Source organism: Nematostella vectensis, chromosome 6 (genome assembly GCF_932526225.1).
Source record: "Nematostella vectensis chromosome 6, jaNemVect1.1, whole genome shotgun sequence".
Lineage (NCBI taxonomy): Eukaryota > Metazoa > Cnidaria > Anthozoa > Actiniaria > Edwardsiidae > Nematostella > Nematostella vectensis.
Genome location: NC_064039.1, coordinates 10861818 through 10875448, shown reverse-complemented (window position 1 = coordinate 10875448; position 13631 = coordinate 10861818). Strand labels below are relative to the sequence as shown.

At 42.0% G+C, this 13631-nt stretch overlaps 3 protein-coding genes across 3 annotated transcripts; 1 reads left to right on the top strand and 2 right to left on the bottom strand.

The window, feature by feature from the left end:
- Window positions 1–152: 152 nt before the first annotated feature.
- Window positions 153–2503, bottom strand: LOC5503791 (WAT1-related protein At5g45370). The gene is made up of 2 exons (XM_001624706.3): window positions 2276–2503; window positions 153–1406 (listed from the first exon to the last, which is right to left on the bottom strand). Exons 1-2 carry the CDS (start codon window positions 2476–2478, stop codon window positions 536–538), a joined length of 1074 nt encoding a protein of 357 aa, XP_001624756.1. The 5' UTR covers window positions 2479–2503; the 3' UTR covers window positions 153–535.
- A 2343-nt stretch (window positions 2504–4846) lies between these two features.
- On the top strand, window positions 4847–6575 carry LOC5503777 (WAT1-related protein At3g18200). Its single transcript, XM_032372027.2, has 2 exons — window positions 4847–5151; window positions 5496–6575. The coding sequence occupies exons 1-2, from the start codon at window positions 4949–4951 to the stop codon at window positions 6367–6369; spliced, it is 1077 nt and encodes a 358-aa protein (XP_032227918.2). The 5' UTR covers window positions 4847–4948; the 3' UTR covers window positions 6370–6575.
- LOC5503795 lies at window positions 6571–13629 on the bottom strand. Its single transcript, XM_001624707.3, has 6 exons — window positions 13138–13629; window positions 11234–11373; window positions 9826–10225; window positions 8684–8999; window positions 8007–8358; window positions 6571–7677 (listed from the first exon to the last, which is right to left on the bottom strand). The coding sequence occupies exons 1-6, from the start codon at window positions 13543–13545 to the stop codon at window positions 6744–6746; spliced, it is 2550 nt and encodes an 849-aa protein (XP_001624757.1). The 5' UTR covers window positions 13546–13629; the 3' UTR covers window positions 6571–6743.
- Window positions 13630–13631: the final 2 nt, after the last annotated feature.

The following is a 13631-nucleotide window of genomic DNA, read 5'->3' as shown; positions in this document are numbered from 1 at the left end:
AACGTACGAGGTCGTATGTCTTCTCAAAACCCCACAAGATTACCCTAGAATAGATCTCGTATATAAGGGACAAAAATCCTCCAAAAAGTGTATCAACTAGTTCCGTTTATGCGAGCTCTACTTGTATATAGTACTGCTATTTATTCGATTTCTGAAGTCTGCTTGATAGTTTATTTAACCCTAGGGGTCTTTGGTTGCCATACATATTCCAAAGCACGGTTCAGACGCCGGAAGATTTTGGTAGAATTGATGTAAAGGCCTCGTAGAGTTCAATCCTTAGACGCGGTTTGTTTATTCTATGTGATCGTCCTTCTTGTTCTGACGAGGTGAGGCTGTCATTTCCTCCCCCCCCCCTCCACCGTAGGCATGCCTTGTTTATTCTACGTGACCATCCTTAGTGTTTTGACGAGGTGAGGCTTTCATCTCCTCCCTTCCTCCACCGTAGACAAGCCTTGTTTATTCTACGTAACCATCCTTAGTGTTTTGACGAGGTGAGGCTTTCATCTCCTCCCCCTCCACCGTAGACAAGCCTTGTTTATTCTACGTGACCATCCTTAGTGTTTTGACGAGGTGAGGCTGTCATCTCCTCCCTCCCCTCCGCCGTAGTAATTCCATGCGCCCGTAGCGCGCTCTCTTTCCTTTCCGATTCCGTGCTGTAATTCGACCACACCACGCTGACCAACCCTAGTATAATTAACGTTCCGCCAATGTACTGAAGCGGATTCAAAAGCTCATTTAGCACAATGTAAGACAATACCACGCTGACTAGAACCTGGAGCGGCCACGTGGCCGTAACCACGGACGACGAGATATGCATATTACACCATGTGATCAACATGTCGCATAGAAACGAGGCGATAAAGATGGCGTACAAAACTGAGTAGACTTGGTCTCCTGCCACAAACGTCATGTTTTCAGGCCTTCGCAGACAAAACATGGACGCCATCGCCATAGTGAGTGCGCCCACAAGGTAGCTCCACGCGGTCACCCCGATCGGTCTAGTCTTCCAAAGGGAATCATCATTGTTAAAGACGTACTTTTTCTGAATGAGGATGTAAGTAGCCATGCAAAACGTGTTTCCAAGTAAGAAGCAGCAGCCGATAATCTCGTCCAAGGAAGGTCGGAGAATCTGTTTGATGCTGTCCCCTACATTACTACACAGCATCATGACAATGGCACCTAGCGCGGCGAGCACGATACCGAAGATGCGCGCCCATCCGTCCAACCGGGTGAGCTGAGGGCGGGGCTCAATGCGCGTCAGGATCGCCAGGAAGGTTGTCCAGACAGGCGTGGCTGTTTGGAATATGGTAGCGATGTTGGCGTTTGTGAAGTAGATCCCAATCACGCAGAGGAGGATGTTGAAAGCGGTGCCTGTTAGCCCGAGAACAACAAACAGCAAAGTTTCCCTGGAAACAAGAGATCAACGGCGGTTAGACCATTACCATGACAAGCTGATCAACGGCGGTGAGGCCATTATCATGACAAGCTGTGCATAAAAATGGCGGGCCATCATGGATAATACTTTTAGCTTGTTGGACTTCGATAGATAGACTCTTTTGGGGGGTAACACTTATCTCGGAACTAGGATTACAGCAGTCGAGAGTCGCCTGTGATTTTAATTCATGCTCTTGATTGTTACCATTATGTGTGAATTTTATATCATTCATGCTCTTGCTTCCTCCAAAATTCTGATCTCTTTTTGAGCGCGGATTCCCCAAAAATAAGGTGACGAAAAAGGGTCTGAAAAGCATAACCTCCTTTTATTGAATGAATTGTTTACTTTTGACTGCGTTGACGCAATAAAAGTAATTCGTGGCTAGCTTTAATAGATTGTGAATTTGAGGAAATGATGTATCTTTTTTTAACAAAACTTTCAAAAAGTGTCGAGAGCTGAGGACCGGTGTCCACCCCCCCCCCCCCCCCCCCTTCCCCCTCCCTGTAACAGGTACCCGTCTCTACGCACGAGCAAGTCACTAGTGCAAAGAAATTTACAAAGATATCAGCTATTAAATTGCTTATTGGATACTTTGACACAAAAACTGACCATTTTTTTATGAAAACAATACGAGGGTTCGTAGTACAAGGGGGCAAGAGCTGTGTCATATTTATTTATTTATTTATTTATTGTCAATTTATATTCACGAAATAAAACAGGAGTAAGTGTTAAGATCAAAATAACAATATGAATGAGATGAATGTAACCTTGTAATTAAAAAAAGGACAAAATACTTCTACTTTCCAATAAAAATACTAGCCCAGCCTTAAGAAGACTTACTCAAATTTTGGGATTTGAAGTCCTTGTTCAAATATCACTGACGTCACAAGAAGTAGAGGAAAAGCGCCGCCAAGTCGAGCAAAAGCGAACAACACAGGGTTCACATTATGAAATTTGACGAACTTGGCAACTATCACGCCATATCCACCATAGCCGAGCTGCACTATCACAAGTGCCAGCCATACTTTCAGCAGTGAAGCCATTTAAAAACTGCTGTGTCACTTTTCGTTTCAGAAACAGGTTGCCAAAGTAAGGCAATCAAACATAGTGTCTACGCCCCCGGAACAAAAGGCGGGTCACACTCGAATCTTGGGAGAAAAAAAAATGTTTTTGGAATGGAGGATAAGAATTTAACATCTATATTAATTTATAAATATATCGACAGTGAATCTGTAGCTGTTGAAACTTTTCTTGTAGAAATTGTTGCTGCTCTCTTTTGCGCAAGCTGACGTGCACTGGAATGACGACACGGGCGCCCGCTGTTATTTTAGCAATTTACAATTCATAAAAATCCACGCAACAATTTTTTATTAGAGCAAAAACTACAAGCTCAAAACTTGCATTTAACTGATGGATTTACACCTAGACTGTTTTATTATTGTTCTGCTGAGAGCTGGAATAAAAATTAGAGGTGAGAAATTGAAGCATTACTTTTCAATTAAAAACCCTAATTGACTCTTATAAATCAAGCCACCAACCGCTTTTTGCGTGTTTTATCGACTTTAAAAAAGCATACGACAGTATCTGGAGAGAGGGTTTACTTTACAAACTAATAAAAAATAGGGTGTAGCGGAAGATTTATCACCCTTTTACAAAGTATGTTTTCAGATGTTAGATCATCAGTTAAGCTAGACCAGGGTATAACGCCTCCCTTTTCTTCTCACGTTGGGGTGAAACAGGGATGCAACCTAACCCCAACCCTTTTCAACATCTTCATCAATGATATTCCAGAAATATTCCCTTCATCGTGCGACCCAGTATACTCGATAATACATCAAAACTTAACTGTCTCCTCTATGCTGATGATTTGGTTATTCTATCCGACTCAGCCACAGGTCTAGAAAATTGCCTCCAGAAACTAAAAATGTACGCAGATAAATGGAAGCTCACAGTTTATATGAAAAAATCTAAAGTATTAGTTTTTGGTCCGCAACAATACCGGCGGCAATTTACAACAGGTAAATGGGACTACGGTGGAGAGCCATTAGAATGTGAAGACGAATACAAATATCTAGGTCTGAAGTTTCATTTCTCGGGAAATTTTAAAAGTGCCCTAAAAAGTCTATACAACAAAGCCACACGTGTATACCACTGTATTTTAAACCGTCTGTCAAAGGTTGAAAATGTGTCAATACAAGTACTGTTGAAATTGTTTTCGTCACTCGTTGTACCAGTATTACTGTACGGTTGTGAAATTTGGGGTACATGCCTTTTAGGAGGGGCTTCATCGTATGAAATTTTTGACACTAAATTTTTCAAAGTATCTAATGATTTCGAAAAACTACAACTGAAGTTTTTCAAGCGTATACTAGGAGTCCACTCAAAAACTACAAATTTAACTATATATGGAGAACTGGGAAAAGCCCCACTAATAGTACAAATTTCTTCCCTGGTGGCAAAATATTGGTGCTGAATAAAAAGTAGGATATATGAAAACACCTTAGTGGGGGAAAACGGCGAAGATCAGCCTTTCTTCAACATCTAATGTCCCTGTAACGTTTATCTAGAAAAATATTTATCAGAAGCTAATGTTAGACGCCGACAATCTATGACTAGATTGCGTGTCTCGGCACACAAACTAGCAATTGAAACAGGCCGCTATAAAAATTTACCTTATGAATTAAGGATTTGTGAAAAATATGAAAAAAATATGTCAATGATATACGTCGAGTATTTTTTAATGGTCTATTCGCAATATATAACTCTTTCAAACTGTTAAGGCCAAAAGACCTTTATTTGTATATTATGAGCTTAACAGGACTCCATTACGAGCCTAGTCCTAAAATTTTGTGATGATGTAATTAAATATTATAAATAGAGGATAGGCATATAAGCCAACCTACTTTGTATATTACCCTAATATACCTGTATTGGTATTTATTGGAATAAAGTTATTATTTTGAAATGTCTTCTGCGCGCGCGCTGACGTGCACGGGAATGACGCCACGAGCGCGCGCTGTCGTGAAGTTTTTTGTTTGCTTTTTCCTTCACGTTTCAGGATAAATTCTATAAAATTATTTTGATGATAATTCTATAAAAGAAATCATTCTTTCTGTGCCTAACGTTTTGAAAACCTTGGTGTTTGTTTGAGGAGTTATTGAGCAGACGAAAATCGAGTTGACCGCTCAAAAATGTTCCAAGGACAGATATCACTTTGGCTGGACGTTATCGTCTGATAATTGGCCTGTAAAAATGTGCACATGACCCGTATTGACCAATGAGCGCGCGTAAAAATTCATCACTGGGATATAATAAATATTAAATCGAGACATTTGTGTTTGAATTCATAGTTGTCGGTTGACGGCGGGCGTAAAACTAGTCAGCGGCCTCTTGTGACGTCATCTTGTGTCTATAAACTTAAAACTCGGTACCTTCGCAGGTATCATGGGAACGTTCAACCTCGTGGTGTAGCGTTGAGACAGTATTGATGGTAAACACAGCAAGCCCGCGCAAATGGCTTCGTATTACAAAGTATTGTTGGCACTTGTGATAGTCCAACTTGGTTACGGTGGATATGGCGTGATAGTTGCCAAGTTTGCCAAGAGTCAAAATGTTAACCCTGTGTTATTTGCTTTGACAAGACTTGGCGGAGCGTTTCCTGTTCTTCTTTTGACATCCGTGATATTTGAACAAGGTCTTCAGATACCAAAGCCAAAGTAAGTGTAAGATCGAACCTTTGAGTGCAGCTTGAAATATAAAAGAGTAACTGTATTGCTGTAGTATTTTATAATGATGTCACAATGTACTGTTAAAATGAAAATTATTTCTTCTATTCACCTATATCTGCTGACTAATAATTAGTTATAAAATATTCATGTCATAAACCATTGTCTAGAACGACCCCTAAAAACCCTCGCAGAAAATCTCACAGGTACCTGTGCACAAAGATCTTTGAAAAATAGCTTGAATTATGGATAATAATTTACTTTGCTTTCCATGCACATCTTGTCGCTAGTAGTTTTAAAAGATATTTTGCAATTGCTTTCTTTATTTTTGTCAGGGAAGCTGGTCTATTTCTTCTTCTTGGCCTAACAGGAAGCTCACTGAGTATCCTCTTTTGCGTGCTCGGTATCCGTTTTACCAATGCAAAAGTGGCCACCATCTTCCAGTCGGCGATGCCTGTGTGGACAGCCTTGCTGGCCATCTTGACGCGCATAGAGCCCCGCCCTGAGTTTACCCGGATGGAAGGGTGGACACGCATCTTCGGTATCGTGCTCGCGTCAACTGGTGCCATCACAATGATGTTGTTCAGCAGCGTGAGGGACGCAGTCAAAGACTTCCTGCATCCTACATACGGGGACATCATCGGCTACTGCTTCTTGCTTGGAAACACGCTATGTATGACGGCCTATGTTTTGATTCAGAAAAAATTTATCTTCAACAACGAGGAATCGCCTTGGAAAAATAAGCCCATTGGTGTGACTGCGTGGAGCTACCTCGTGGGTGCGACCACTATGGCCATGGCGGCAATGTACTGTCTAAGTAGACCTGGGAACTTAACCTATGTAGTAGGAGAGCAAGTCTACTCAGTTCTGTACGCAATATTTATCGCCTCGTTTCTATGCGACATGTTGATTACTTGGTGTAATATGCATATCTCGTCGTCCGTGGTTACGGCCACGTGGCCGCTCCAGGTTCTAGTTAGCGCGGTATTGTCTTATATTGTGTTAGACGAGTTGATGAACACTGTTCAGATTGTAGGCGGAGCACTCATCATGTTCGGTTTGATAAGCGTCGTATGGTCGAATTATCGGACAGAGCAGGAGAAAAAGGAGAACGCGCTGTTTGCGCGAGGCATCAGTTCACTAGAGGGTAGGGAGGAGGTTTTCCTTCCACTAGAGGAGACTGGGGATATATCGAATAAAGCAAAGTAGAGATCTTAGAATGTTACGGTAGCAGAACCCATCATCTAGCTGGGCTAGTTCAAAGACTGTGAATTGTTTTTTTTTAGAGATAAAAGACATCACCGCAAAAACGAAACAGATTTAAATATCAAATAGTATTAAATTTTATAGTTGTTTTCATTAACCTTTGTAAACATATAGCATTCTACTTTACAAGCTAAAGGCCCTTTGTTTCTTTTGTGTTTCATTTTATTTTGAGGTTTAACGAACACCGTCAGAATGAACAATATCATTTCAACCCTTAGATTGGCATGTGAACATGACTGTTCACACATTGACACGTGATTATCACCTGTTTGAGATAAGCCTATCACTGAAGAGCATGGTTTGACGACACGTGATCTTCACATGTCTAGGATGAGCCTATCTATCTCATCTCGTGTATGCCTCTCTAATGTTCCCCGGTTGTGCATCTCTATTGCTAACGACTCCTGGCAGTGACGGACAAATCTACGAAAGTTCGCTTGTTCTCTATTGTCACTCGCAAAGGGGTTACCATCATATTCAAACCCCAACCTTTTGAGTTTCGACAACTGAGTGTTCATGAGATCTATCAAGCCGTCCCATGTCCCGGGGCACAAGTATCCACTGGTGGAGAGAGCTTGGTTTCTGGAGCTCTCTTTGTTAAGCAATTCATTGTGATCCATTTGGAAACGATGAACCGAGAGTAGAACTAGGTTTGAGTAGAAAGGTTTAGTGATATCCAAAAGCGGGGAAAGGTAACCTAGATTTCGTAGGAGTGTCACGAGCACGACCATAAAGGAAGAGATAGTCCATTGACGCATCTCTATTCCACACCTGCCTCCATAATACTCGGTGACCAGGTCATCTCTTCTTTTCGCTGCCTTTGAAACAATATCAGGGTCAACCACACAATGTTCATTCGAATTCGACGACGCAGTTCGAGAGACTTCACCCTCAAAACATTCCACGGAGCTTGAGGGGTTATATGAACGGTGTTCTGTGAGGGTGCTGCAGAGACAGCTAAGCCTCTCCAGCGTGCAATACCATTTTATATCCTCCTCATAATCATCATACTTTCCATCAGGGATTCTTATTAAGGTGACGCGACGGTTAACATTATTGGGGTCTAAAACCAAGGCCTGACCACATGGGGTACTAATGCATGATAGCCCGTCTAAACCTTGAGGGTGAAGAAAACTTTCTTCAAGAGTTTTAAGTTGAATTGGAGATAGCGTCCGTGTGTTGAGTCGCACGGTGGAGATAGAGACCTTTGCTGTGGATTCAGCACTCGGAATAAGGATGGCCGTGCGAAATCTGTGAATAAAGGAATGGCATTAGACAATCATCAACGCAGAGCCTGTCTATTCGTATTTAAATTATACGTTTCATCACTGCTATTGAGTCAAGGGAGTTTTTACTCCCCATCCTTTGCACAAATACTTGATGCCAACATAACCTTTCGGTCAAGGTACAGTAGAATCCCACCACTTTCTAAAGTCCTTCTTTTAAATTCTTCAGCCAATCAAAATAGATAAAATCTCTATTTATCAGACACCTTAGACAATAAAGCAGTTCTACTGTAGGGGCATTCGATTTACCTTACATTCGCACAACGTCTGAAAAAGCTGTACACTTTGACCCACCTGGTTTGGTCCAGCTGCCACTCCTTGACTGCATACAACTCATACCCCGAAAGCCACGCCTCCTCCGCCACCACCTCTACCAGTGGATCCTCCCCGGCCGCCATAGTAAGGTACCTGGCCCTCTCACACACCACTAGAAGGTCTTCCTTTCCGGTGAGCTGCTTACTGCACAAGTCCGTCTCCCTGAGCCTCAGGATGTACTGACATGCGAACTCTATGCTAGCCAGGTAGTACCCAGCCTCGGTAAAGCCCAGGTTTGGGTTTGAGTACTGTTTGAGGTATGTGATGGTGGATATGAGATGAGGGACGTTAGCCTTTAGGACCACGTACACCCACACGTCCATGAACTCGTCTGAAAATGGGGAAAATTATGATCAAATTAATGTATTCTACGTATGTACTTTATCAATAGACGACTTTGAAAAAATCGTTGGACATCGTGTTCAACGACTGCGTGTCAGTTGAAAGGTCCAAACTTTTATCCCAAGCATCATTTGCTGTATTTGTTCTTAAAAGTACAAACTACTTTTATAATATGACACTGCAAAGCAGAGTTTTTCAGAATGTCAGTGGAGCGGTCTTTACTTAATGCTCGGGTTGTTTTAGTGCGATTGCATAGTTGAAAAATGAACAGTTATACATGCATTCGCTGATATACCCCACCCTAACCCACCGACCTGCACCAGGCTGTTGTCTGCTGTCTCGTGCCGCCAGCTCATTCAGTTTCTCAAACACCAGCTTTGCAGCCTTCACGACGTTGTATATTTTCCTGGTCGGTGTCATTGAGAGTGACATGCTCTTCAATGCTGCAATAGCTGGGTAAAAGGGTGCTAAGCCAACATCTTGGTAACACGGCTTTATACCAATGTCTGTCTGTGTTATTTGACTGTGATCAGAGGACAGCTTTTGTATTTTACTGTCATCCTCAGGTTTGCTTGTATAAAGACGAATTCTGTTGTAGATCACAGGAATGAGATGATGCTCAATCTTTGCCTGAAAAAAGCCAGACATTCCTTATTTAAAGAATTTTAAGGTAATTCCCTTGAAAGAGTTCTACAACCCAGATTTTTTTTTAAACTTGGCATAAACAATATTGAAGTTAAAGGCTTTCAAACAATGTAATAAAAAAATGGGGGTACCGACCTCATTTTCACAACAGAGGGGCGTAGAGTTGACGCGTTTTTACTGATCGCGCAAGAAAAATCCCAACTCTTTGTTTTCAAAAGAGTGACTATAGTCTTTAGAAAATTAAGTTCTGTTTGTTGAGCTGCCAAAATCCGATCTCCCAAACAATAACCCGTAGTAGCTAACGTTCAAAACAAATCACATTTAAGAGATCGCACTAAAAGACACTATTTTCGCTACGGTAAAAAAGCGCCATTTTGAAGTATTTTTACGGCTTTTAAGAGAAAATAATCAAACTTCTACAAGCCAACTTTTTTTCTTCTTTCAGTATATCATTTTTTCGTATATATTTAACTATTTGAGCAAATAAAAATTGGGGGTAACCGACTTCGTTTTTCTGTCAAAGCGATTTTAAGTAAAAAACGCGCGCCTTTTGCTTTGTTTTCTTGCACAACTGTGGCGCGCGCGCACACTTAATACCGGGAAATTCGAACAAACAGCGCGCGCAACTACGCGCAGAAGGGGTGCGCAGTGCAATTCAAGGAAATTACCTTAACACCAAAAAAAGTCTATCAATTGTAATTCTAAAAACCGGACTCCAAGGAAAATTTAGGATTTACCAGGGGGGGGGGGGGGGGGGGAAGCATTATTTGTTACGCAATTGAGATCTGGCGACTCAAATCCTTAGACTTACATAGATGGCATCATAAGGTAGTGCTCCATATGATGAATGCTTGTCCACGACATACTGGCACATACCCCCGACCACCTCTTGGTAACGGTCAGGATGAACCCCAGTCGGGAAGTTGTCATCAATGTTATCTACCTCCCAGCACTCTCGAACATAGGCCTTCAACTTGCAAGCTTCAAAGCTCATGTTCTGGGAGGTTATACTCAATAACCTGTCCAGTGCTGAGTCGCTAGATGTGGGCGGGGCCTCAGATATGACAACTTCGTCAATAAACCGGTGCATGAACTCTGTATCTGCTTCCCGCCCAGGGTGTGTGTCCAGCACTGATGCGAACGATTCCTTGGTGGTGATAGAGGATATGGAAGGGCGCCTTTCTTTTTTACTCAAGTAGCCCTTGTGCAACCTGAATAGCAGGCAGAACACATTTGTTATGGATCATATAGAGGGTGGCACCCTGATAAGAGTAAAGTATGAAATGTCAGAATCTTTCGACTTCTGTTTTGTCTGTTTTTCCTTAACTTTTACACATTCCTTATACATATTCTCCAGAAATTGCATCCAATCGGATCCAGGGAGGCCGCTGTTGAAGGTTTTCACTTTTCCATCCGGGATCATATAGAGTAAAACATATTGTGTCTACTCATGTAGCATAGCCAGGAGTCTCAGGGAGTTCAAACAGCCCCCCCCCCCATTCTCGAATTCATGGTCCAAAAAAAAAAATTACTACAAGCTATGAAGAGACAGATGTGAGAGCATGGTCTGAAAATAGGCAAACTACCCGCTGCCCCCTCCTCTCACCTCATCCCATAAGTTCAAAATCCAGGCTACAGTTTAGCCTATCTAAAGTTGTCATATTTCTTTTTGGCTGAGAAACTCAGTTGTATGTAGAAGCTTGTTACTGAAGTTAAAAAATCACAACAGAGTTCTATTTTTTCTCTCCGATTGAATTAGAGGTAGGAAGAAATAAGTAGCAAATGTGAAGGTTTAGTATATGTAAGCTTATAATGTAAGAAAATAGACAGGGAGAGTTTCAAAGGTCAAATGACAGAAGGACTACAATCTCCAATTTGAGAATGAACATCACATATGAGCCCTTGTTGCCGTGCAGTGATTTTGGGAGAGGGGACATGTAGTGGAATTGTATCACTACAAGGGAAGAGGTCTCAATTAAATGTATTAAATGTATAAAAAAGTCTGTAATGTATGGGGTTCAAGCCCCCCAGCCCATAATATGCACAGCCCATGAGGTGATCGGCTTGTCTTTCATCCACTTTCTTATACAAGCTACTCATATCCAGAAATGCTCCAAGTTCCAAACCTGAAATTTGCAGCAAATGCTCTCCATTTCAAGTAGTCAGGCTAGCTTGGTCACCCTTGTCCATGGAAAGACTAGTAATACATTATCACCTACCTGACTTTCCTGGCTTCCAAGTCAAGAATCTTTGACTGTAGCTGGAAAATTTGTTCATTGCTTTGGACCCAGTCCTCAAATTTGTGTTGTTGAAGACTTGGAGGAGTTTGGAACTTTGCCCCATTTGCAGACTCTAGTTCCTGCAAGACACAATTGTTAGCTCCACAATTCAGTGATGGCAAATGGTCAACAGGAGATTTTCTGAGAAAATCAGGGTTTTGAAATGGTTATTCAAAAGTTTACTTTTTGAATTTCTGAATCCAGCTTAAATTTGCATCACGAAATGAGTAAATGCCGGCCCAAGTGGGTGCTTGGTAGTGAGCATGTTGGAGACAATTTATTTTTTGGGGTTGAAAACTTTGTGTTCAACATTTTACCCCATGTTAGAAAAGCAAATTACTATTACTATAACTATGAAGCAGAGGGAAGGCGTATCAGGAATACATCCCCATTCAATGGTGGGATCAAAGAAGTATTTTGTTGGGTTACAAGTATATATTATCATTAGTATCTCTTCTTTAGGCTTTGTCTGACCCCCCCCCCCCCTTCCCCATCCAAATTTTAGCTGAGTACCTCCACCCTGGTATGTCTGGTCTTTGGTCATGCTATATTTAGCTAGATCACCAAGAATAAGTCTGGTTAGGGTTTGAGTTAGACCCTGTTCACATGGATCCGGATGAATATTCGCCCGCACAAATTCTTGCGCACTTAGGCGTTCTGTTCACACAGGTCCGACGTAGCTGAGAATTCTGGCATGGCAAAGGGTGCAAGTTTGGGACCTGAAAAAAGCAGGTACAACTTTCGTCCTGCACGGTTCCGAATTTGTCTGTACTCGCATGAAAATCGGAACTGGCACACTTTTTGCACACTTTCACGGTTTAAGACTGTAAACTAGAAACCATTCTTGCGCGGATATTGATCGGATGCTATGCTTCAAAACAAAAATAGTTTGTTTACATTTTGATACATTGACTTTTATCATTGGTTTCATAAAACAAAACAAGGCATGTCAATACAAGCGGCAGCAACATGTTAAGCTATTTTGGCTGGGTTGACTTTACTTCTACAATTATCACTGCTTCAAATGGCTCCAAAAGTCACTGAGAGCCGGCCCGGATCCGTGTGAACACTTCAGCAAACTGTGCCAGATTTTGCGCAGGTATGTCTAAACAGGTGTTACAGGTACAAAATTTATGCGGACGAATATTCGTCCGGATCCATGTGAACAGGGTCTTAGTACTCCAAGACTCTAGCATCTCAATTCAAGATTTTCAAAATTTTGGAATTTTTGTGGGATCATTGGCAGGCATGTGTTCAGAGAAGATCATGTCCAAGATGCCAAGATGAGAAATAATATTGGTATAGCTGCTGAATAGATTAAGTTAAGAAAATGATTGACATTTTTGTGAATTTGGATAGAAAAAAGTTTAGATCAAGATGGGTCTAGTGACATATTCACTAGAGCTCAGGAATGGTTTAGAATTTGAAATTTTTTTAAAGCATTCCAAGGTAAGTGAATAGCTGCTGGACCCTACACCGTGTTTGTATCTGGAGACGCCCCATATTCATCACATCAATCTCAGTCTAAAGCTCCCCAGTCCCTCTGCCCCTCCCCCACCCTAAACACCACCACCACCCCTTATACAGATCAGGGCCATATCAGGGATTGGGGCACTGGGGGCATGTGCCCCCTACCCCCCCCCAATATCTTCAAAATTTATAAGGGAATGACCAATAGGGGTGTGGCTGTGCCCCCAATATCTTCTAAATGATTCTGTATCGTACTCCTCAATATTTTGAGGCCTGCCATGGCACTGCAGACACAGTCTTCTACCCACTGTCCCTTGTTTCCCTTGAAGGGAGTAAACGGATCCACAATAAAACTTAATGCCTAAACTACGAACCTGTAACTCTCTTATAACAGCGCTAACTCGTGACAGTTTCAAACACAGGACGTGAATCTTGAATGAAAGGATCTGCTTCACTAACTCAGATTTCCTATTCGCATAGTCCTTCGCCTCCTCTCTCCTCCAGTCCACGGACTCTAGAGCTCCCCATGAGCCCATCACCCACACGGATGCTTCCTCGGCCGTCGTCTGAATGTCTAGTTTTTCTTGCTGCGAACTCGCATTCTCGCACTGGTTTCTGAGCTCTGTTTTCAGGTTACGGAAATAGAACAAGCTTCTACCAACCGTCTCATCTTGCTCGGTTTTGATGGAGTCTAGCTCCCAGTCAAGGAGTTTAGAGTGTTCTGCAACTTCTCTAAATGACCGACTGAGAGGTTTTCCCGGAATCGGAAGACTATAAGCCATAATTTTGTCATTTTTTCATTGTATTAGATGGCGGAAAGCGCGGAGAGATCGGGAAGATGCTTGGTTTGGGTAGCCTGTGTATGTGT